General features: G+C 35.4%; 1 protein-coding gene across 7 annotated transcripts in view; it reads left to right on the plus strand.

Moving 5' to 3' along the window:
• Positions 1-27,489, plus strand: part of LOC138707363 (ATP-dependent helicase brm-like) — a 233,327-nt gene that overhangs the window by 189,324 nt on the left and 16,514 nt on the right. For 6 of the 7 annotated variants that reach the window (XM_069836649.1, XM_069836650.1, XM_069836648.1 and 3 more), the window contains one exon: positions 7,558-7,684. In XM_069836649.1, coding sequence (XP_069692750.1) covers positions 7,558-7,684 — 127 coding nt within the window. Of the gene's footprint in view, positions 1-7,557; positions 7,685-12,320; positions 12,414-27,489 lie in introns of all 7 variants that reach the window. The other variant, XR_011334196.1, reaches the window with a different exon arrangement.

Below are 27,489 nucleotides of genomic sequence, written 5' to 3' on the forward strand. Positions count from 1 at the left end.
TGAGTGTCAGTGGCGGTTCCTTGGGGGAGGGAAGGGAGGAACATCCTCCTCACATTTTCTTCTTTTGAAAGTAAATACCAAATAAAATAAGTGCCTTGAAATTCGAGGAAGATTCGATAATTTTTAAGTTCACAGCTATAAGAAAAACTCGGTTGATCGAGTTTTAAATGACGCATGCTCATATGCTGTAGAAAACTGTGAGAAAGATGCGAGATTGTCTGTGTGGAGGAAAGGCACTCCATTCCTCCTCTACTACAGTTAATACACATAGACAACAGCACACTAGCTGCCAGAGAAAGAAGCAGAGTTTTAAAGCAAGTAAATGAAAGGATAGGGAGGAGATCCTCCTCTGAATCAGCGCATGGGCGGGAAATAGAAACTGACTAGTCTTGCAGCAAGCTCGCTACCGCTGCCATCTAACGATGGTACATTCAACCAGACTATAACACATCTAGGAGGTGACACAATAAAAACAGTTTTAACGCAGCGCTATGAAAGACACCATATAAACTTTTTTTTTTTAATTATAAATCAAAAATATTATTCATTGCACTTTATATAGGCCACTATTCATGATTTGAAACTTTCAAGGATATTTGAAAGTTAAAGTCAGGTTTATATAAAACAAAGTGGAAGTAGTTTTACGTTAGTATCGCAGATCTTTTGGCCCCTGAAATTCACTTCCATTCATTGTTTACTAGACAGGGCAACAGCCAAGTTGTCAGTTTTGTACAAATATATTTGAAACTGAAAGTAGGTACTCCAAACTACATCATTTTTAACATAAAAAATTAATCGGCGACCGGCAGCTTTAAACAATAATGATAGTATGTCTTTACAAGAACTGACATTCTTCAAAAGCATGTGATACTGAACTTGTAAAATGTACATGTGGCAACACAGACCACGTGGGGGCAGTGTTCTCGCTTTCCTCAGATTATTTCCCATTCCCATTTCCATTTCCGTAAAACGGTTCCGGTTACGAGTTAGTTGCTAGTCTCTTCCAACACGTGTGATGCTGTAGTGTGCTCGAAAAATGCTACGAGGTTGTGAATTTCCTTGTAATTGTTAATTTGCGCAATTATTCAACAATGAATGGAAGTGAAAATATAATATATTTTGGACAATTTAGGAAACTCAATTTACAAGAACAGATTATTGCTATACAGAAGGGAAGGCCAACCCCAACACCACCTGGTCTTACATGTATGCATGTAGGCTAATTTGTAGCATGTTTCATTCAAGAAGGTGTCATTTCGTGCAGTTAACTTCTTTCCTCCTCTAAAGAAATATGCAGGAGCCGCCACTGCTGAGTGTCATTTATAATTGTTACTGTTGCTCAAAAATATTTGAATTTTTCCACCTCTTCGAAGGATAAATCTCAAATGTTTATGTTTCTATTTGGTACAATATTCTGGTCATGAGACCTAATCATATACTTTGTTTTTTTTTTTCGGGAATTACTTCCAAACCAATCGCTTTACTTGCTTCAAGTAAAATTTCCGTGTTTTCCCTAATTGTTTGTGGATTTTCTTCTAACATATTCACGTCATCCGCATAGACAAGAAGCTAATGTAACCTATTCAATTCCAAACCCTCTGTTATCGTGAACTTTCCTAATGGCATATTCTAGAGCAAAGTCAAAAAGTTAAGGTGGTAGTGCATCTCCTTGCTTTAGCCCTTAGTGACTTGGAAAAGCATCAGATACAAACTGGCCTATACGGACACTGCTGTAAGTTTCACTAAGACACATTTTAATTAGTCGAACTAGTTTTTTTGGGAATACCAAACTCAGTAAGAATATTATATAAAACTTCTCTCTCATGCCTTTTTGAAATCTATGAATAACTGATGTACTGTACCCTTATACTCCCATTTTTCCTCCAATATCTGTCGAATACAAAAAATCTGATCAATAGTCGATCTATTACGCCTAAAACCACACTGATGATCCCCAGTAATTTCATCTACGTACGGAGTTAATCTTCTCAAAAGAATATTGGACAAAATTTTGTACGACATCAGCAAAAGTGATATTCCTCGAAAGTTACCACAGTTAGTCTTGTCCCCCTTCTTAAAGATAGGTACAGTTATGGACTCCTTCCATTGATCTGGTACAACTTCCTTTTCTCAAATAGCAAGTACAAGTTTATAAATTTCGCTAGATAATGTGCTTCCATCCTCTTGTATTAATTCTGCTGGAATTTGATCGATACCTGGAGACTTGTACTTTTTCAGATTTTCTATGGCAATTTCGACTTCAGAAAGTGTGGGTTCGGGTATAAATGGCTCAGCAGTTTGTATTTGAATTTCGTCCTGATCATTTCTATCTGGCCTATGTACATTTAGTAGTTGCCCAAAATAGTTTTTCCGTCTGTTCAGGATTGAATGAGGGTCTGCAAGCAAGTCACCATTCTCATTCTTGATCACGTTTACCCTTGCCTGATATCCGTTCTTAAATTCTTTTATACCCTTATATATCGAATGTTTTTATTCTCACTATTTGTTTCTACCTCATTCAGTTTTTCCTTCAAGTAATCTCTCTTTTTATTTCTAAGTGTATGACTTGCTTCCTGTCTTTCATTGAAATAATTATCTCTATTCTCCTCAACTGGATCCTGTAAGGATTTCAATTTTGCCTTTTTCCTTCTGTCTACTACCATGCAACAATCTTCATCAAACCACGGTTTCTTTTTCTTAGTTTCATAATAACCTATGCTCTGCTCAGCTGCAATTTTGATATCTCTGATATTTTCCCACACGCTATTAAGATCTAACTCTTTCTCAACTTCGTCGGAACTTCCTAAAGTGGCAAACCTATTCGAAATTTCGACCTGATAATGTTGCTTTGTTTCCTCGTCCCTTAATTTCAGAATATTGAATTTACTAATATTAACTTGTTGGTCTACTCACTTGGCTATTGATAGTCTTTCTCTTAATTCTCCAATTGCCAAATAATGGTCAGAATTACAGTTCGAATGTCTACTATATAGTTTGTCTTCTTTTATCTATAAAGATGTGATCTATTTGGTTGTGTGTCAATCCATCTGGAGAAGTCCAAGTTTTTTTATGTATATCCTTAAGGGGAAAAGTTGTACTTTTGAGATTTAAATTTTTTGATGTCGCAACATTGAGTAACCTAACTCCATTATCATTACTAGTTACGTGTAGGCTCTCTTTTCCAATAATTGGTTTAAAAATATCCTTCTGTCCTACTTTAGCATTGAAATCTCCTAATAAAATTTTCATGTGATATTTAGATAACTGATCAAAAGTGTGTTCCAATTCCTCATAGAAGCTATCCTTTATATGGTCGTCTTTCTCTTCTGTAGGGGCGTGAGCATTTATAAGCATGATATCGCACCATCTACCCTTAAGTACTAAATAGGATAACTTGTCACTGATAAATTCGACCTTTTTTACTGCGGATTTTATTCTTTTATGAAAAAAGAATTCTGTTCCTAATTGGTGATTATTGTTTCCTTCCCCATAATACAACAAGTAATTTCCTATTCGTGATATGCCATTCCCATTAACCTAACCTCTTGTACTCCCACGAAGTCTATTCTATATCTGCCTAGTTCTTTTGTTACTAATGTTACCCCACCTGTTCTGTAAAGACTAGAGTCGATGGCAATTCAGAAGGCAGTAGTCTGCTAGTGTTTGCGTCGAGAGAGACAGATAGAGAGAGCAAGGCAGCATACAACATTGCCACATCGTACTTCACGAGCATGTGCAATACAAATAGCGCAGGAGAGAATTTAAATTATCAAAAGACAATAATGATCTTAGCCATTAATTACTGTAAGCATGACACTAAACAAAAACTCTTTCCTTCACTAACAATATTCTTTGCACTGTTCTCAATCCCATACCACATGCTTCTGCAGTCGTTTCTTGCACGTTGTCAACGTTGCAGCCAGCATCAAGATGGCCGGCAGAGTTCTGCTCGTCAACGTTTTCAAAATTATTATACACCTTAAACACTATTTTTCGCGCCTGCCTGTGCAATACTTGTCTTTTTACAGTCTCTTATTCCATTTATTTATCTTACATACACACAGTAAAAGTTAGTTTTACTTATTCATTGTATTGAAACACTCACACGTGAACAAACAAACTCGAGAAGTACTTGTTACAGACTGATTCCGATTGGTTCTACAGTACAAGCTTGTGACGTCACATACCAGAAATGCTATGGCGCATATAGCAGCCGACCGACTTCCGAACTGCCATATAGTCTAGTTATGTTCCAAGTTCCAAATCTCATAACCTTATTCCTTTGCTGTGGTCGTGCCAGAGAATCAGTCCCATTTCGAGGCCTATTGTAAGGTTTCGTAACAAGCTGTTTTTTTACAGTGATGGCTTGCTAGCCTTTTGCCCAACCCCCAAGCTGGAAAACCACCCCTTATCGGCTGTCCATAACTGCTTATTGAATATATTCACAGCTACCCTCCATATCTGGAGGCCGTTTCCTCCACCTCCACAAATGCTATTACTTTGTCTTTTGACTTTGCTTTGCAAATGTTTTGAAATAGTACCATCTACTCAGCAAAATTGTCAATTGGTTTTGCTTTGTCTTTTGACTTATGCCTGTTGACTTTGCTTTTGCAATATTTTTAAAGAGCTTAAACTCTATTTATGATTTTGCGTTTTCTCTGTTTTGGCTTCAATTCGCCTCTTCAGCTAGAGAAGTATGATGACAAAAATTCTGTCGATCACTAACGAGAAATTCCAAATTGTAGAACAATACAATTATTCCCTCCTAGCTTCGGGACATTTCCTGCATAATTTTAAAAAGGGAAAGTGGATAAGGTTTCCGAAAGATGACAAAATTTGTTTCGTGAAAGGACATAGAAAATGAATCTGATTTGATTGTGGAACTTGAGAAGCCAACAAACTTGTCACAGAAACCCCACAAAGAGCTGATTGCGCAGTCACGCATTGAATATGAAATGACTTCAGACAGGACCTTCTCAGAGACAGTGTAAAAAACACATTGGCAGTAGTGTAGTCAATGGCATCGGTTACACATTTCTACATGGTTAAATTCCATATATTATCAGCTGGTACAGTAGGCACACGACTTTATATCTGCTTACAAGAACCGAAGGGACAATTCGGCCCAAAATAAAGTCATTACTGGAAAAAGAATCTCCGTTTAACATTGTGGTCCATGCTATTAACTCCGACAAACTGACAAAGGAATATGTGAAAAATGACTAAACAAGGTATTCATTCCTGATGTTAAGAATGACACCATTCTACTATTGGATTCCTGGAGTGGCCAAAAGGGTAGTGAAATTTTTAATGACGTGGAAATAAAAAATTACGCTAGGTGAAAAATCCATTCAAACTCAAATCATTCCACCCAGGACTACAAGATTTGTTCAATCCCTGGATGTCTATTTCTTTCAGCAGTATAAAATCGTGGTCAGGAGATTGAAGAGTGTTTCAGATACAAAATTACAATTGACAGCACTCCAGAAAAATACATGATAGACTTTTTATCATGAAATTGCACTCCATCATCTGTCATCAATTCCACTCATCGGTATTGAAGAGCATGTTAACATATGCATTGCTATATTATAGACAATGAGGTGCCTATGCTCCGTGTATGTGGCAAGGATGACTCTGAAGTCACAGCCATCATGAAATGCTTGTACTGTTCAGAAGTGCTCTGTCCGGACCATTTTGTTCTAAATCCACATTACCACATATAAGGTGAGTCATCAAGTATTATGTTAATATGATTTAAATATGATATCGATATAGTGGAGCCAAAGCAAAACCCGATATCATGGGATACAATACAGAGTACAATAAGACACCCAAGGGGAGGGAGGCGTGACATGATTGTGCTGTGAGAAGAGTGTATATCGCATAAATAACAAAAAAGCGCGATGAATGACTGTTACCATGCCATTTGTTGACCAAAATTAGGTTGTTGTCAATTTTTTATTATGATTGGAGTGTCCCTGTTGGGGAGGTTCCCATGTTAGATTTATGCATATTATTTGTTCCAGCCGATATCTGCATTAAATTAAATAACAGGGAAGTTAATAGGTTTCTCACTAAATAGATTGATATTGAATCTCGAGGTGGTATGACATTAAAAAAACTACCATCTCCTAAAATGCTATGAAGAAACTTTATAAAAAATTTGGTTATTGACAAAACCACTGATTGTAGTGGTAGGAAAACAGAAAAGGTTGTTGTTGTGTTGAAAATTAATGAAAATGCTTGTAACATTCTTTTTTGCCAATGTGTAAAGAACTGTCAGCGTCAAATCATACCACAATTGTTAGGCTCTTCAGTGAAGATACGCATTTACTATGGCCAAAGGGTGTGAAATATGACAGATGATGCTGCATAGGCATATTTAATTAGGCATTCAAAGGTCTTTCAGCAAGCTTTCAATAAATATTCGAATCCTGTTTCCCAACAAGGATAGGTTAATGTCCAATGGGAAAAAGTGTTCTTTAACGAGTGTTCGAGAATTGATTTAAACAGGAAAATCCCGAAGTTCATTTTCCTTCTGTACCCATAGTAACATGTTGTGATACATGGCTAAATGCCATAACATACTAAGCAAAGAATTTTTAAAGTTTTGCGTTTCTTGTAAATAAATTGCACAGAAACTATGCATTGTTGATTGAGATACTTCAAGATTAATTGAAAGACGTTTATTTAAAAAATGGTTTGGCTTTCATATCTGCAAATCTAAGCTTTTTGTGTGACCTTGTAAAAACGATTCGAATTCTCATTTTTTAAGCAGTCGGGGAGATTCAGGCTGTTGAAGAATAACTGAACTCAGTATCATGTGCTACAAAACAAATTTCAAATCATTTATAAAAACTGTGGCTATAACATGATGTGTAAAATTGTTCAATATTTGAGGAGCATCGTTTCAAAACGTATTATGTGCAACTTAAAATTTTTTTACACGAACGACAAAAAACTGGATTACTCGTAAACCGGAGAAGTTTTCAAAACACTACACAAAAACATTTTTAAGTACTGGTTTCACAGTTTACAAATATGACGACTTGGAACCACCAGACTTCACAGCATGAAAGAAAAATAAATAGAAAGTAACAAATTTAATTTCGTCCACTAGGGGACTTAATACGTTTTGAAATGATGCTCCTCATTTGGAGGGCGTAACTATAAGTGAAACTGACTATGTAAGTATTTGTGACCTCTCACTTTTTAAATATGCATGGAGCGAACATTTACATAACACAGTATCCACATAAGGCGTTGTTCAGAGACAATCGACATGCATTTAAATACAATTATTTGGGAATGACATTTCCGTTATACACTGCAAGTCTAATGAAACTATCAGCAACTAATGTTTTGCTGTTATTGGTGATTACTGAAAGTTACCTTTCTTTTATACAGAAGAGATAGTTGAGTCAATTTTGGCTAAATATTTTTAATGTTTTTGCAAATACTTTTGTATTTTTTTACTACATAAAAATAAATGATTTACATTTCTTTAGCATATAAATATTTGCTCTGTAGTAATAACTTTTGACATAATTTCAGTGATGGACGGACACTAAGTGGACCATTCATGAAGTTACCTTCTAAGCAGGAGCTTCCGCACTATTATAACATTATAAAGAGACCTATTGACATTAAGAAGATACAACAGAGGTTGGAGGAAAATAAGGTTAGTCAGTCTACTCTGAAATTTTGCATAATGATTGTAAAGTTTATACGATTATGGAAGTGGATTTATTATTGAGAGTTAATGGGAGGGAGAACCTTCCTCCTGTTGTAGAAGTGTCCATGCTTATACAAATTGTTGTTCTGTTTTCTCGTAATTTACTGGGATTTGTTCAGGTGTCTCTGGTTTCAAATTGTTCTTCACTGCTTTCATGCATATTGTAACAAATCTAAATACATACCAAGCTCTAGATATGCACATGGATTGCCATGCGGAGGGTACAATTTTATTGTACTCCAGAAGAAAATCATATATCTAGCAAAATTTAAATTACACGAGCAGTTTAACTAACAACATACATTTAATTTCCAGTGTAAAACTTATCTGTTTGTTGCACACACATTGTTCTAAATCTTTAATTAATATCTATTACATAATGGTGAAATGGTATAATATGTGACATACAAGCTGATTAATATTGCATTATATGATATTGTCAAGTTAATTAATTAAAATTAAAGTTAAAATGCGAAATATAAAGTAAGATCTTGAGTTTCATTCATGTGCAATTGTAAATAAGTTGATATATATTAAAATTAATTATGAGTAAATTGTTAAGATAACTAGCCTTACTCAGTAATGTACTAGATTAATACTGTGTTAGGTGTGTTGTGAAGCAGAACACTAATGCAGGTGTGCCACAACAGCAAATAAACAACTGCATTCAAAACACAAAATTAGAGTTACCATACATTCTCATTTTACCGGACATGTCCTCATTTTCAAGGGTTAAATTATCGTCTGGGAGGAATTTTCAAAATCAGTGCGAATGTCTCGAAATTGGACCTGTGGGTTAAATTAACATCGTAAAATTCCTTTGCAGAACAAAAAGTTACATTCGTTGGGACCAAATTTCTGCACATATAAAGGAAAAAGCCAAAATTCTTTCAATAATTTATTATCATAATATGCTGCTCTCTTAAATTGAGTGGGCATATTGGGAATTAATTCAATGGCTTTCCCAAAACACGCTATGAAATGTTTCATATAAAACAATTTTTATCTTGAAAAGGAAGCAAAAACGAGGAAAATTGCATTAAACTTTTTTTGTCTGAAATATCTCAAAGAATAACCCCCTAAAATCAATGACATTACTTACGGTTCACTCTGTATATACATCTGGGTCCTCAAGGGGGCTGGAATTGTTCAACCAGTTGGAAGAAATAAAACTGCCTTTGAAGGAGAACTACTTGCAATTCTGACAGTGGTTACACAATTGATCACCAGACCCAATAAATTTAGAAAAGCTGTTACGCTGATCAATTCCAAAGCTGCAATAGAAGCCATCACATCCAACAAACCATCCCATTCAATAACAGTCAAATAAATAAGAACAGTAGTACATCAGTTATCAAAATTGGGTAAAAATAATAACTCTTAAATGGAGACCTTGTCACCGCAATGATCAAGCAGATTTATTTGGCGAAAAAGAAGGATTAAAGTCGATTACAAAACTAAAAAATTCAGCAAATATGAGTTAAAAATATCATTAAAAAGAGAGCGAAACAAAAGTATGAGAAAATTATAAAGGAAAACCTAAAAGGGGAAAAATTAGAAAACATCCATGAAGAATTCAAATTAAATAGAAAGAAACCACGTAAAGAAGCAGTTGCATTATTCTATTTGGCAACAGGTCACAAGTGCTTAGTAGAACATCTGCACCAAATCAATACTGTCAACTCACCAGGATGCATATTATGCAATAGTTAGGACTCAATGAACGAACAACGTCTCTTAAGGAATCTTGATCCAAAAAACAGATCTTTCTGCTAGGACCCTCTATCAATATTCGAGCTTGCCTAACGTTAGTGAGATTTCTTCATGATGGTGAATCACCCATTGCGTGATTTCTCATCTGGTCCTCTGTGGAGTGATACCAAGAACAGGTTCTGACCTCATAAAGGTATTTGACGATCCCTCGCCAACCTATTAACAATTTCATTATCTCTGATTCCCGTACGTCCTGATACCCAACATGGCATTACAGAGTATTGGGAATAGAGATGATCCAATGTCCTCTGACATTGCCATAAGAATTTGGACACTGCTTTTACTGCATTTAATGCCTTTAAGTCTGCCTGGCTATCAGAGCAGATACAAATCCGATCCTTAAGCCAACACGTTTCTAATAAATGATATGTGCAGGCCAAAACAGCAAATATTTCGGCCTGAAACACTATAGTGTAGCAACACAGAGAATAAGATAGCGTCTTGGGCTCCAGTCCTCTCATTAGTCTTGGACCCATCCATATACCAGACGTGGCTAGAAGCCACTCTTCCCTGGTTGGAAAAACAACCATGTATAATGGCTCAAAATTATATTTAGGCTCCATAAAGTCACATCCCATTACAAGAATTGACTGCGACTTCTGGAGCCTTGTGAGGACTGCCAAATGCTCTTTCAGTGGATGTTTAAAGGACCAGCAGCTCAAACTCAGCCACTCTGGCCTCTCTCTGAACTGTTAGGTGGAGTAGTGTGCATCGCCCAAAGATGCCAAACGCTGGGTTTTATTTAGCTTATTTTTAGCTGCCTGTATCAACACACAAGGCCATCAAACTAAATATACAAAGGTGATAGAAGGCCTAATGATAGTGATATAGAGCCAATAGACCACTTCGAAACTGAGTCCTCAACACTTACCAAAGGAATTCAACCTCGTGACACCAACTCTCCACAGTCTTAAGGGCACTTTGAACAAGTCCCGACACTTGTCAGGAAAATTGCCAATGACCATAATGCATATATCATCTGCATCAGCTTGGGCATGGACACCACATTCATTGAGCCTGATAAACAGTTCATCAACTACCAGACACCATAGAAGTGGAGAGGGTAATTATTATTAATACCAAACAAAGGAGCCGCAGCTCGTGACTATATCACACATTGCCTGTTTATGAAAACCCTAAGAGTAGCAAATAGTAGTTGTTAATGTCGCTGTTTGTTTATCTACATGTAGTAGGTTCTACATTTGGCAGATGGATATGGATGCCAGTTTTTTAAACAAGAGCAGACAGTGAAGTGTGTTCAGTAGTTAATCTGAATGCGGCAGTAGCTTCTCTCCTGGGCTTGTTTTTGTGTTTTTCCCAAAGTGGGTCAGTGTTTTTCCATTGGCTTTTTGGGTGTTTTATTTTGGAGATTTTTATATGGACTTTTTGTAATAGTCTGCAATGGGTTGTTGTAGCTTGGTTCCTTTTATGGCAAGTAGATCAGATGTCTTGTTTCTTACAGTTCCTACATATGGTATCCACTGGAATATTATTGTTTTTGGAGGTTATTTTAGGGATTTTAATTATCTTCCTGATTTCTTGAATGATTGTTGTTCAACTTTGAGTATTGTCTGTTATTATTTGTATTGCTGTTATGATGTCAACCAGAAAGATCACTTTCTTGAACATGTTTATTCTTAATACAGTGAAACTTCTTTTATACATTTCGCATTTTTTCACATTTATTCGTTTTTTCCTGAAGTCCTAGCAAAATTTCTCTACTTAAATAATTTTGTTCCTCTGATTGAGGTTCTGGCTGATATGTACCTCGATTATAAATTATTTTGGATATATTATTTCTGTTCATTACTTTTCTACACATATACGATCATATTTTAAACTCCAGGAGATACGAAAAATCATTTATATGTTCTAAATCAAGTTTGTTCGAAAATAAGTTTGCCGTGAAAGTAGAAGAATGCTAAAATATTGCATGTGTTCGTTGTTAGGATGCAGCCCACTTTGAACTTCATGGAAATTCGAAGATGCAGATATTTTTTCCAGCATGAGCTAGCGTCAATAAACCAGTTATATGTGAGTGGGGAGAGAAGTATGTGAGCGAACTCTTAACCTCGCAGCCAAACTGTGACTGTACTGAATACAACTACCCTAACATCCCTCTGATGTAACTGAACAAATAATAGAATAGTTATCACAATTTGAGGGTATGATTTCTTCCTTAGGAGCAAACAAAAAGCAAGCAGTCCAAAGTAATTTTTTTAATAGTACATTATTGAAATGCTACTTCAGGTATTATTAAATGCCATGTTAGTTATACAATTTTTTCACTTGTACGTTTTTTTCTTCACACTCCCATAGAAACTTATAAATAAAGTTTCATTGTATTAACTGTTGAGTGGCTTCTATTTCAGCTATTGCCTGTCTCTTTTCCATAATAGAATTCTGACAGTAACTTTTTCTCTTTAGTGCTAGAAACTACCTTCCTACTGAAGACGTGCTAACAGGAATTGTACAGTACATATATATAGTGGCGATACTATTAGAGTGATTTGTTGGAACTAGTTTTTGACATTGCATTAGTGTTACTAGTTTTTCAAGTTCATGTATTTTTTTTTTTTATTTTGCAACTGTTCACTACTGTAGACTGAAATGTGCTCATTTTTGGATTAATGTCAGAGTTTTTTCCACGGATATCTACTGTGCATCCGAGTGGTTATGTCGCAGGGTCGTCGAAAATGGTAAATCACGTGACAATTACTTACTTAACGGGGGCCCTTTTCTTTAAATGATTTTAAACAGTTGTGTAATATTACATAGACTTCTAATTCCGTATAGCAAATATTTTCAGGAAAGAGTCTAGAAGCCTTGCCACTAGCCTTTACAGAGAGGCCAGCAGAAACAGATGGGGGACTGGGATGCGACATAACCACTCGGATTGACAGTAAGTAACTTTGAAAATGACTTTCTGGGAATTTTTTAGTATGAATTCTTTCCATAATTTAATGTGATAAGTATGGAAATTACAACTAAGGATAATCTTGAAAGCTCGAATCGTAGTGGTATCAAACACTTCGCAATATTTGAAATTCCTTCTCTTTCAATCTTCTCCTTCACTACATGGCAGCAGTTCCCAGGGGTACTGCCACACCTAGAATATTGTCGTGTGCCTACTCAATGGTTAGAAATGGTAAAATGAAAACATCCATATAGGTTAATACTTTTTAGTTTCTGCGGGATAGTGTTAATTCTATTGTCATTTATCAGGAAGTCCAATAAATTAAAATAAATTAATATAAAGTGAGTCCACTTGTAAGCTTTTCCACACTGAGCATAGTGCTTTCTGTTTGTTACATTTTGCGTGCCAAATCATTGCCCTTGACTTCTGTGGAACATTCAGGAAGTAACAAATCTTGGCACACCTCTATTTTGTGGAACTCGTTGCTATGCAGCATTCGCTGCCCACATTCTGCATGTGCAATCAACGACTTGGTTTCTTTGGAACATCCAAGAATCTTCGTGTACATTCTGTCCAAGTTTATATTAATAGGCATCATTGTAGTAAGATTCAGTTCGTTTCATCAGTTGAGTCACGTAATTTATATAGTGTTAGTGATTTTTTCCTGTGCGACTATTTCATGTAATTATTATTGACTTAATGAAGAGATTTTTAACATCAATTTCAGTGGCACAAGGTAATGATGCACCATGTTCTTCTGAGAAGAAAGAAGCTGCACTGGGGACACATAAGCCTAAGTATAGATAATACAATGATAATTATTTAGAATATGGCTTTACTTCTGTTGAAATTAAAAATGAGGAGCGCTCTCAGTGTGTAATTTGCTTAAAAGTGTTATCCATGGAATCTATGCCACCTAGTAAAGTTAAACTCTTCATTGAAGTGTAGTTGGGAAACCAAGAGACTTTATGGAAGCTAATCAACAAATGTGCATTCTGCAATTAACAATAACGCGAAGTAATAAGCCTAAGCCTGCTGCTGGGGAGGATGTTGGTAATCGGCTTTTCTAATAATAAAATCAGTAGAAGGATAGACGATATAGCAACCAGCTTTGAAATAGTTTGTATTCAGTTAGACAAGGAAATAAACAATCACAAAGATGCCCATTTAATTTGCTACATCAAATTTATTATTGGAAAATAGTTGACTGAAAATTTGTTGCTCTATAAAGAAATTGAAGGTGGAACAAAGGAAGAAAATTTGTTTGAAGTTGTAGATTGTTTTATGACAGATAACAAGATAAAATGGGAAAAATGTGTCAGAGTATGAACTACCAAGGGCTTGAAAGCTGTCATTTATGCAGTTTGGACCCACTGTATAATACACAGAGAGGCTTTGGCAGCAGAAAAATTCAGTGAAGAATTGTTTGACATTTTGAAGTCAGTAATCGACACAAACTTCATTAAAATAAGACCAAAGAAAGCACGGTATTTGCTAATATGTGATGATTTCAGTACTAAACGCTCTTGTCTTTTGTCTTACAGTAGTGTCCAATGGTTTTCCGTGGACAATTCATTGCTAAGAGATTTTGAACTCAGAAACGAGATATGTATTGAAATATTTTGTCCACTATTGCTTCTACATCAATGAGAAGAATATCTGCACTAGTCTGTACAGCATTATGTACCACATGTGCAGCACAATCAAGCCCTTGAATGTTCATTTTAAGTTCATTGTTCAGTTTACAGAAAACATTGTTCTTTCCAGCTCTTGTATAACCTCCAAAATTCGTATTGCAGTTATCTGCATAGAGTTAGTATAATACTTACTCTGTGGTTATCTGTACAAAACGCAACAACTTTATCAGTCATATGGTTTTTCTTCAGGCTATCTAAAACATGATTAGTTAGTAAATCAGCTGTTTCGCCACTAATATTCTGGAAACGAAAATTCGTACAAGAACTGACACTAACTTTAAACTTTTATGGTTAGATGCATCAACCATCACAGAAACATATTTAGCATTTTTAAGTTCTGCGTGGATTTCATGCATTGCTTATGGTGGCAGAACTTTCACTATTATAGACTCGCACTTTATTCTGCACCATGTGAACTTTTTTTCGAATAAGTCTTCACTGTTTGTGACATACAGTCTATTGACATGAAAGAATGAAAAGCAAAGAGACCTTCTTCAGCAGCAACACGTTTCTCTTCTCACTTTGTAGTCCACTATTCTGCTCACAAATGATGTGAGATACTGGCTGGAAGTCTTGGTGGCAACAACCAACATGTACTGCTTGATATCAGATTGCTCTACATGTTCAATAAAGAAAACTGAAGACACAACGTTCATTCTACCTTGTTTGTTGTGCCATCTTTCTTAAAGAAATGAAACTCTAGTTTTAAACTATTAGAGAAAATACATTTTCTCTTCCCTGTATCAGAATTTATCGACCTGCAGATAACTAACAGAACTAATCACTACAAAAAGCACGTGCAAAATTAGAGAGTGCTGACTGCAGAACAAAGAAAGAAAAAGTAGTGGAAGAAGAAAGAGAAAGCGGAAACAGGGTATCGGGTGCTATCTGCTGGTAACCAAGTGAATTATTGTGAAAACATTTAAAAAAAAATGAGCTTTACTTTCGAAATCTGTATGCATTCTCTCATCTTGAGAACCTTATTTATGATTAAAAACTGTTAAAAATAACAATCTGTCATATTATAGAGGTAGAATACGTGAAAAATTAAATCTCATAAATTAAGCAGCCATTTCTTGCAAGTTTGGAAAAAATGGAACATTTGGTGTCCCATTAAAATTTGTCGGGACACCGGGACAGATCATGAAAAAAAAAAAAACAGCCCCATTACAAACGGGATGTCCATTTAAAAATTGGACTGAATTTAAAATTATAACAAATTATTTACTTGATTCATACACATTTTCTAAACGTTTCCAATCTTCCTTCTTGTAATCCTCTTGCTCGCATGCTTTTGATTTTCCTTGTGAACATGTCTTCCTAGGTCGCCATCATTTCTTTAATCTAGCTTCTTGGCAGTTTGGTACTATATTACATTGCAACCTGTTCACATTTGGTGATAATCTGTTCTTTTATTCCTTCATTTTTAGTGTAGAATGTCTTGCTGAACATCTCAGAAAATCCATCTCATTGGGTTGTAATTTTGAATTTGTTTTTATCCTATTTACCAAATTTCAGGACCATATGTCGGTGCTCTTTTTACTAATTAGTTTCATAATGAGACCTTCTTTGTTAATTTTTACCCCCAAAATATACATATTCTTCAAAGCGTTTAATAACTCCTAATCTATTGTTTAATATCAAATCCCTAATTTTCTCACCAACTCTCAATATCTGTGTATGTGCACATGGAAAGGGACCACTTGGTGGGTATTGAGTTAGTGGTGTTTTAATATTCCTTGATATGTATTTGAAATAGTAAGAATGGAAGAATCAGTTTCCAAAGCATTTTAAATGTTTAAAAGCAACAATCCATTTCATTTTGCAAAAAAGTCAGTTTTACAGTACAGCCCTTAAAAGATTTGTTTGAACGCAAATAACTATTAATCTAATGGAAAGTTATGCTGTTCACAATTTTTTCATATTCACTGATATTTTTTTCTTTACAAATAACTGAATATGTAGTGAATATTTGAAATAATAAATGCACAGTGTAAGTTTTTCCATTTGGAGACCTCTGTCCAAAGTACTGGCATAGTGCACTACCTGCACTGTTTAACTCAACCAGTAGTTTACTCGTGTTATTTCTGCTCAAATCTGCATTTTTGGCACAGTATTTGTCCCTTCATTACCTGATCTCGATGTTCGAACTCCTACAGTAGCCTCAGGTGGTGCGGAATCTTTTTTTTTTTTTTTTTTTTCCCCAGAAAAAAAAAGAATTCTTGTTGCTGGTTTTCGTTTCTTCCCTTTCATCGCCTTTGTGGGAATCATTTTCATGCCTGATGTGGTTGGTTGTGTACATATGAAAGAAGGGAACGCAAAGTATCTTGCTTCTGTGATACATAAGGTCTACTTTTTTAAAAGAAAAACTTCTATCGCTGCAAGCTAAGTCCTACAGACTTAACGATTTCAGGAGACTCTCTGACGTCAGAGAGCAAGTCACCATTAATAATGCTATATGTTACTTCTGAATTAATGAATTTTTTTAGCGAACACCATATCAGGACAATCCTCTCTGAATTCAAAATGGTTCTTTTGTGTCAAATTAGGCATATATTTCTCACTCCCATATGTAGTTTATTCTGCCAGTTGTAAGCTTCTGATTCTGTTCAACTGCTATAGAGACAATGAAATTGGTAGATGGACAGCTTTTTCTTGCAATATCCGTAACATCATCAGTGATTGAACATACATTCTTACAAAATGCTCATTTAAAGTGGCTAAATAAAGATCAGGTTGGAATTTTGTGTGTCCTACAAGAAAGAAGGAAATTCTGTAGCCCGTATTCTTGTCTGTCATCACTCGTCACACCACATATCTCGTTAAATTGTTATTTTTATTTCGATCCACGCAGTTGTCTGCATGATACTCAATATTTTGTTCACCCAGTAAAAGTTTTCAAGTACCAGTAAGTGATGTAACAGGGATACAACTCTATTTGCACCTTTTCGAATTTCATATATAATAGGACGAATGTCTTTAATGGCTCACAAGCAGCACCGAACAGACTCACTTTGTTCCCTATAAGAAGGAAAATTGGACCTACTTGCTGGGGATCGTATGGTAGATAATTTGCAGATGCGGTGTCTACTTGAAAATCAATTTTCTAGCATTATTAAGTGCTGCAGATATTGAGGTTGAACTCGACAAAGACTCACGAAATTTGTATTTTACGAGTTCATCCCCAATATTCGCAACATCTCATATATTCAGTATCATACTTTTCAGCCACTATCAATTCATCTGCAAACTGTAATGTGCATAAGTTATCATCAGTCAATACTGTCATTTTTTAACATTTCCTCTCTCAATTTGCAAGAGCTTTCTCACTCATTCATAATTTTCTGCCCAAGGGCAAGTCTTTCACTGCAAACCCAGCATTCTCCAATCTTTCCTGTTTTCTGTCTTTCTCTTAGTCTCCGCATATGAATCATGTATCTTAATGTTGTCTATCATCCGATGATATCTTCTTCTGTCCTGAACTTCTCTCCTGTTCATTCCTATCAGCGCAGTAGACAGTTTCTTCTCTGCCAGTGACCCAGCCAATTCCTTTTATACTGCCCAAAAAATTAACAGAAAAGATATTTGCTGGCCTGTATATTATCATATACGGTAACAACTTGTGTATTCAGAAAACACAACATCTGGTTCATATCTTCATCACAGTCCAAGCAAACCCGACAGTAATCCATCCATGTTGAAAAACAAAATAATGTAACTTTATTTTCTTTGTATGACATGTTATGTTGATTGTCGCGGTTTTATTCGGATGTTATTCTCAAGGAATCATAAAATGGTTGATATCAGCAAAGCTGAAGTAGGAGCTGTCATCCAGCATGAATGGACTTATTGCCAATGACCTCCAATAGAGTACAGTTATCAAACATTAACGTTACTTGGCATCACTTTTTAGGTTCAGACCTGTCTTCGGACAGTTGACTGAACAACAACAGGGAACTAGAGCAGTACAAGAGGAGACATGGTCAAGGATGTAAACAAAAGACAACAGGAAATCAAAATAGATTTTTGGTTCTTTCTGTTTTATGTCGGCACATTTTCATTGACCCTGGCCTGCAAAATAACCTTGGATGAGTACATGGAGGAGCAGTAAGTGACATGACAGTCAAGAATAGACTGGGGGGAACGCAATTTAAGAACTAGAAGACCTCACAAGTAAGCACAGTTAAGATTCTCTCTAGAACATGTAATTGACAATTTAGGCATTGGAGGACGAATCAAGGTTCTCTCTGACTTCATATGATAGACGATTACATGCCTGGAGACATCTTGGAGAGCGTCTCGACCCACGTAATTTTTCAGGAAATTAACAAATTTCGTTGGGGCTCAGTTATGGTATGGTGCAGCATCAACTAATACAATTGACTGTGTTCAGAACATATGTGTCTGCAGCAAAACGTGTAGGTGCTCACTTTTTGTTGATGCATGACAACACAAGATCCCATGTTGTTGCAATCTCCATGAACTTCCTCTCAACAAGAACGAAATTTCTATAGTGGATTAGCCAGCAATGAGTTCATATTTAAATTCCATTGTATAACTATGGGATATATATACTTGAAAGATGCATCAAGACCCACAGGACCTCAAAGAACTTGCTTGAAGAATGGAGAACTGTGCCCCAAGAGAAAATTTGGAGGCTTGTGCAGAGCATGTCTCATAGATTCCAAGCTCATAATTCAAATTCATAGAGGGTATACGACGTGCGTTTGAAAAGTTCATGGTGTGACACATAGATGCCATTGAAAACATATCATACAATATCGCCATTGCTAGGTGCCATTTTACATTATTTCAAGCACGAAATAGTTATTTTATGAGACAAGTTCGTAAAGGTTCTCTTTTTGGCACGAGTGTAAAGTTATGAAATGAGGCGAAGCCAAGGACACAAGAGGGCCAAAAAGATAAATTTATGAACATGTGTCATACAATTTTTTTTCTACGATAGCACAAATTTACATTAAATAAATATTTCAAGTTGGAGAGGTTATAAGATCACGATTTCATGGCCGTCTAAATTCAAAATCATTAAGAATTAAGTGTCCATTGAAATACAGCTTGTTTTATTCATGTTCATGATTTCATGGCCATCTAAACCGACCATAATCAACAAAGCAGTTAGAAAAAGTTGAGTGCTATATCTATAGCTACGGTAATTTCAAGAACATTGAAAAACAATTTGTACAATGTCAGACTCTCACTTAGAAATGGAAAATGAAGTGATTATGGAGGCTGCGGAATGCGAACTATCAGATTTGATGCCACAAAAATCCAAGGAAGTGTATAACTTAAATCAGTGTATGGTAAGTTTATGAACTGGTGTTTAAGAAAAATGTGAATCAATATATAGAAACGGTTTTGCTTGCATGCTTCTATGAAAAATCAAAGAGGGTAAAAAGTTCAACATTATGATCTTATTATTTTAAGTTGAAAGCAACGTTGGTGATTAATGAAAATGTTGACATATGAAAATATGCAAAACTGGTGGCTTTCCTGAAAAAGAAGAAGAAGAAAAAAAGGATGGGTACAGCCAAAAAAAGTTTAAAATCTTCACAAGAGAGGAGCTGGAAGTATTCCTGAAGGAAGCACCAAATGAAAAGTTCCTGCTCATGAAAGTAGTATTGCTAGAGCATGCAGAACAGATGAATCTGGACGACATGCAGAACATTGGTTCTCCTATTTATTGTCAACGTGCCAGATACAAAATGGGTACAGAATGTACAATAACGATTTCTTGTAATGAGGATTTTCTGGAAATTGTAAGAAAATACATTAAGTTGAGGCCTGCTTATGAACACAAGTGCTTGTTTGTAAACTACATTTCAGGAAAATGTACAAAACAACCAGATGGAATCAACAGAATTGGTAAGATTCCCTCCCTGATTGCAACTTTCCTGAATTTATCTACGTAAAGATTAATTTTTTGGTCCCATAGAATACGTCTGTTACGGTAACAATTAATATTAGAGGAGAAAAATTTGCTCCGGTGCTGGGGATTGAACCCAGGTCCTTGGTTCTATGTACCAAGTGCTCTAACCATTGAGCTATGCCAAAGTTCAATCCACAGCATCGGATCGAGTCCTTCTCCTCCAGTGTTTTTGCTATCTGACAATACTGTGAAAAGAAGAATTGACGAGATGGCTCAAAACGTGAAAGATATTTTGCTGGAATGGTTACATCTTAATGAATATTTTGTGTTTCAGTTGGATGAAAGTCACGATATTTCAAATAATGCTAATTTGGCAGCTTTTGTGTGACATGAACATGAAAATAAAGTTTGTGAAGACTTTTTGTTCTGTGAGTCGTTACGTCTTCACACAACTGCTGAAGCCCTTTTCAAAATTTTCAATGACTTCATAACTTCAAATAAACTTCAGTGGGGAAAATGTTTAGTTATCAGCACAGATGGTGCTCAGGCAATGTCAAGAATATGTAAAGGTTTGGTCGCACATATCCAGAAAGTCGCACCTCTTGTGAAATGGACACATTGTTGTATACTAACTACATGCTGAATGCCCTCCAAAATGAAAAACTTTCTAGATTAGGCAGTAAAAATTGTCAATTTTATTAAAGTCTGTCCTCTTAATAGCCGATCATTTTCTGCACTTGTAATGAAATGGGAAGTGATCACCAACACTTACTATTGCACTCAGAAATCTGATGACTTTCCCCTCGGTAAGGTTCTGACGAGGTGGTTTGAGCTTCGTGATGAAGTAAGGTTGTTTCTCATAAACTCCAAATTTGAGTTAACATACTATCTAAATGATTTCACAATGCTCTCATCTCTTGCTTACTTGGTGGACATTTTCAACATCTTGAATACTCTTAACTCGAGCCTTCAAGGTACATCTGTCACCGTGTTTTCAGTGCAAGACAAGATAAAACCAACAATCAAAAAGTTAAATTTGTGGTGCAGTCATATCGAGAAAGGGAAATAAGATTCCTTTTACATGCCGAGTGATTTCATTGATTTCAGTGAAGAACCCCTTTCTAGTGATGTTGCTGAAAGTATGATTGAACATACGAGATCATTGGCGTCTCAACTACGTCTGTATTTTCCGCTTTGTCCCGGAAAAAAAAACGACTTGCTGAAAACTTCCTTCCTAGACTCGGAATATGAACTTTCTTCTGTCGAAGGAGAGCAACTTATCGAGCTGTCCTGTGATTCGACATTCAAAATGCTGTTCCCTCATTACCGCTACTGGAGTTTTGGTTCCAAGCTAAGTCTGTTTACCCCGATATTTCCAAAAGGGCTGTAAGACATCTGTTGCCATTTGGCATTACATATCTGTGCGAGACAACATTTTCTCATCTTGTATATATGAAAAACAAATACAGAAACAGACTTAATGTGGAGCCAGATATATGTCTGAAATTATCCAGTTTTGGTCCTGACATACGAAAGTTCACGTCTGAAAAACAGCATCAGCCATCATATTAGGTGGATGTTAGGCCTAATGAATCATCTGCTACCCACTTCTCTATCTTATCTTCAAGCAAATTCCTCTGTTGCTTTGTCTGTCTTTCAGTTCGCACGAGATCTGCATCATGAGAAGCTCACTCAGGTTATCTCAATTTTTTCTCAAGTGATATTCAGTTCAGTTTGTTTGAAGTGGTCTCATAGACGTGCTATAGTAGTTGGGTGCATGTACAGTATTTCACATACATGTTTTCGTTATTTCTTTTAATTTTCACCATCTCTGCTTTTGCTTTACTTGGTGGACAATAGCTTAGATGATGTATACACAGAGACCTCTAAACTCTTGCGATTGATGTTGACATTGCCTGTCACAACCAGCAGTAGTGAACGTAGTATGAGCACTCTGAAAAGAATTAAAACTTATTTAAGAAATTCAATGACAAACAATAGACTGTCTTGTTTAGGGAAGTTGGCAATTAAAAACCAGTTATTAAGTGAAATGTGTGGTGACCATACCTTCAAGGAGCGTGTGATTGATATCTTCGCTGAGAAGAAAAACCACCGTTTGGAGCTTATATACAAGAAAAGTGTCAACTCTTGATGTCCCAATGTCACCTACAGGTGACGCTCCCTAACAAGCTGTCCAAAATTACCAGTAGATATATTTAAACATAAATCGCCATCGACAATGCCTTAATAGACATCTGGTAACTGAATTTCAACCATTTTTTGAGATTAGCTCGTAAATCTGCAGCAGTAGAGAAGAAAACATCAGCGTGGATGCAGAAGAATCTCAACTTTGTGCGCACTTCACATAATGGCTTGTGAAAAATAGAACTAAGAGTTAAGTAGGTTTATTTTTGTTTCCATATATACATTACTAAACTATTGGTATTTTATATGCAATTTTCATAAACAAGTAAAAAAGGTGCATATAGTGTATATAGGGACTACAAAGTGTCATGTCACCTCCAGGTGACATTGGTCAGATACATTAAACATCCGATCTCATTATATTAGTATAGTTATGTTACTTATTTTTCTTCTATAGTCTGAATGTGTATGAAATACTGGAGATGATGGACGAAGATACAGTTGGAGCATCGTCTGTAAGTGATATTACCATATTTCCACTGGCTGATGGACCAGTTATCGATGAGGAAAGTGGTGACAAAGCAACCATCTTCCAGGAGGAATACTCAGATCTACATTTGAAGTCAATGTTACTTCTGCCAATGACATACGAATAGATAATGATGAAGGAAATAACCCGAGACCATCAACAATTGACAAGATAACAATGTCCAATTCTTATATTGAGGAAATAAACACTCAAGTTTCAACAGACAAAAACAAACTACCGAATTCAGATATGAATATACATGGAAGAAATAATTATGGTCTACGAAAGAACACAATGTTATTCTAACATTTCTCGCAATGAAAAACAATCTATTTCTAGTATTAGTCAGACTTCAGCAGAGGAAAAAAAAAGCAAAATAATCTACTTCTAATGTTTCTATTCGTAATAAAGAGTGATCTAACAAAGAAGAAATCTGTACTTATAAATCTCGAAGAAGCGACGTAGATGAAACATTTACAGATTATAATGTTTCGATCTCCTGTTCAGTGCTGTATGCCCTCCAAAGGAATCATTCTACTGAATTGAACAAAAATTATATAAAAAGTTTACATTTCCATTCTCTTACTGACTGGCTACATGTCTCCCCAAAGCATAACAATGTTTTGCGAAACAAAATCAGATGTACACAATGAATTTGTATCCAATACCATGAGGAGAAGTAGATTTACAGAAATCCATAAATATTTACATCTTTCGAACAATTTCAATCTTCCTCCTTATGATGAATTTGGTAAAGTCCGAAGATACTTCGAGATTCTAAATGATAATTTTGGCCAACAGTTTGAAAAGGTATGGTCGAGTCACAAATCTATTCATGAAACAATGGTTCCCTGTTATGGGAGACATAGTGCCAATCAGCATATTCATGGAAAGCCATTGCGTTTTGGATATAAAATATGGTCAGCAGCTACACATCTTGGCTATCTCGCTGCGTTTGAACTATACCAAGGAGCTAAACAATTTAAGGACTCTAGGCGTGAGAAGATGGAGGCAGAAGGCTCTGGTTGGACAGGAATGGACCAAGATCCTAAGGGAGGCCAAGGCTAGACTGCAAGGGCCGTAGTGCCAAAGAAGAAGAAGGAGCTAAACAGGCCAAGCAGAATATGGTTAGTTGCTGCTGTTGTGTTGGAACTTGAAAACAGATTACCGGCAGCTTTTTCACCTTAGTTTTTACTTTGACAATTTCTTCACATGTCTCAAGTTGTCAGTTCTTACAGAACACAAATGGAGGAACAGGAACCATTAGAGAAAAACCCATGGGGAAGTGTGTGGTTGAAAAATGATGCTAAGCACATGAAAAAGCGCAATCGTGGTGCAATATCTTTCGCTGTGACACAGGATTATGCTGTTGTTCGATGGCATGATAATAATATTGTCACTCTTGCTTCAAACTGACACAATGTAACTCCAATTTTGAAAGCAGGTCGAGTCAGTGTTATTGCAGGGAAATGAAGCAAAATTCAAGTGGATTGCCCTGCGGTTATTGAATAGTACATCAAACACATGGGAGGAGTAGATAGATTTGACGAAAATGTTCATTCCTTGAAAGTGAGCTTTCATGGAACGAAATGGTGGTACCCAATTTTGCATTTGGTCTCGATGCAGCCTGTCCAAATACGTGGTTAGTATAAAGAAGAGATGCAATACAAAAAGACTTGACATATTGTGAATTCTGGCGAAATATCGTGCAAGTATGTTGTGGTCTCTATAGGAAAGATCCATACAGACATCCAGCCAGCGATTCAGTCTCATCCAGTAGTATTATTACACTTATGCTATTTGAAATATTCTCCACTGAACAAAATATGATATTGCAGTCATTAAATGTGACAATAAGATATATTGCCCAATGTCACCTACAGGTGACACCCTTACAGACCGTTTGTAAATATGATTTTCCATGAATTCTCAATAAACAAGACTTATATAGGTTATAATTAACATTATTTAGTCATTTATAAACAGTTTGTACATCTGTAATGAGTTTGGGCTAAGACGGGTTAATTTGAAACAAATTTATCATTTTGTAAAATTATGATATACCCAGTCCTATTAATATTCTATTTTAAAATCTAAGATCACTTGATGATGATGATGATGATGATGATGATGATGATGATGATGATGATGATGATGATGATGATGATTAGATCTACAACTAGTCAGTTCAAATTTCAGTATTTACTATATACCATGTTATTAAGCATCAAGCTAACAAAATTGATAGGCTATATGAAACAATGTAAAAAAAATCTAAACTTTTTTTAATACAGTCTACCCAGACCATATTGCCACGCTACGCCACTGCATTGGGCTACATTGGCTTATGCACAAGAGGTCAGGGGCTGGTTTGAAGGAAATGTCAAACTTTAAAAATCAATTTTCAAAACATTAGGAATCATCTATATATATATATATATATATATATATATATATATACATACACACAGATATAAAGAAAAATAAATATTACAAAAATGTACAAAAACATTGGGAATCATAGTAAAAATTTGATAACTGTTTGAGTGCAGTTTACTAATGTGAAATTTGACAATCTTTTTGTCACACTAATAAATATATATATATATATATATATATATATATGTCCGGTTTTATGCAGTTCTTGTTCTTATTCTTGATTTCACATGCTTCATATAGCTGAACACAACTAAGTGCTACCAAATATGGACAGCATGAACAGTGCATTTTTTCATACTTCAGGATAGAATAGAAATCAACAAGCGATGATCCTAAGAATTTGTCTTTTAATGCTGAATCATTTTGAAGGTCTGCAACTTCCAGTACAAATACAACCTGATAGGTGTATACAAAGTAACATGCAATAGTTGTAATGATTTCTACATTGGACAAACTGAAAAATCTTTTCTAACATGGTACAAGGAACATATCACAGCCATAACTAAATCACACAACAATTGAACCTATGCAGAACACATAACAAACTTTAACCACAGCTACAGCAACATAGAAACTAACATGAAAATACTACGCATTCAACCGAAAAATCAGAAACTCTATATTCTTGAGCAATATGAAATTTATACACACACAAAAACACACCCATAACACATCCTTAACATTCAATTGAATTCCAGAACACACACCCTTTTCGATACAACACTACCAGTCATGAACACATCCCCCCAAAACAGGAACCCAGAAGATAGTGCAGGAACTCACTAGAATTCAATTCATACTTCACCAGCAAACCTATCGTGCTATCAAAAAGGAGTGCGTTATATGGCATTAAAAATTTTTAATAGCCTCTCTCTCGATATAAAAAATTAAACTTAAAACATAAGATTATTTAGGGCCAAATTAAAGAAGTACCTAATTTCTCACGCCTTCCATTCTTTAGGTGAATTCATGACATTCAATAATGCTTCATGAAATTGATACTAAAACTTTGTGTTGTACTAGTAGACTATATTGTAAACCTCGTCTTTATATATCTCATCTAGACTGTGACTATAAATTAAAACTTTATAATAGTATTAAGTTTTTTGACTTGTTCCATATTCTAGCTGTGAAGCAATGTATGAATACCATGGAATGTTAATAAATACAATATAATACAATACAAAGGATAATTGAAATTACATTGAAACTAGTCAGTCAGGTAAAATAACACAAATTAACAATTTAAATATTACAATAGTGAATTTTTTATTTATGTAATGTAAATAACTTAATAGCTCATCAGTTACAATATTTCATTCTGGACTGCTTAAAATAGGCTGACGTGCTTCATGAGGCTTGGGGACCGCAGGTTGGAAATCCCTGGTCTAGGGTTTAATGGCATACTATGAAGTAGAAATGAATTCAGTGCATCCAGCACAGTCACTAGTTTCGCAGATTCTGGTGCAGCATCAATGTTGTTCAGGAAACATTGCATAATGCTCTTCCAGTAGAAATTTTTTAAACAATTTAATAAACCCCTTATCCTTGGGCTGAAGTTGGCTGGTTCTGTTTGAATTTTGTCAAGTTGTCCACTATGAGCAAAATCTTATTTTTTCACTTCACTTCACTTCAATATATATTATGCCATGTAAGGAACTGATTCCCAGGTTATAATTGTATCCTGTTATGGTGAACACTGGTCGTGACTCATTACTTTTGAATTTTTATTTTTCTTTCATTACTTTTTAAATATAATTTTGTCATTCCAGTAGAATATAAATTTAATTATCTGGTATCTTTTAATCATTATTCATACTTCACAAGAAACAGTACCGGTGCCTGTAAACAAGGATATAGACAAGAATTTCAATTTGAGATTCGTAATTTTAAGACAGCTTTTAAATTCTCATATATATTTAAACAAGTGCAATGTGAGTTCAGAATCTCATCCTGAACGTTTGTGTTTCAGCTTTAAACATTATTTAAGTTTTAAAAATAAATTTTACTGCATTGTGGGACAATTATAAATATTACCTGGTTAGTTTCCATTGTGGAAACAGATTAATTTTAGACACCAGCTGTACTTTAGTACCACAGATATTGGCTACCAGGACTGGTAATTTTTTGTTTTCAAAAGTGTACAGATAAGGAAATAAAATTTGGAGCCCCGTATACATGTATATGCTACTTGTGGACAGTCGTGTGAAATTTTTGCCTACATACATGTGGACTCCCATCAAGACTTGCTCCAAATTTTAATTCCGTATCTGTACATTAATTTGTGACGTAAGTGATTAATTCAGTGTAGTTTAGTAACAGCAAGGTGTTGTTCATTTTCCCCCTCTTCCAATAATAGCTCAA

Source organism: Periplaneta americana, chromosome 10, assembly GCF_040183065.1.
Source record: "Periplaneta americana isolate PAMFEO1 chromosome 10, P.americana_PAMFEO1_priV1, whole genome shotgun sequence".
Taxonomy (NCBI): Eukaryota; Metazoa; Arthropoda; class Insecta; order Blattodea; family Blattidae; genus Periplaneta; species Periplaneta americana.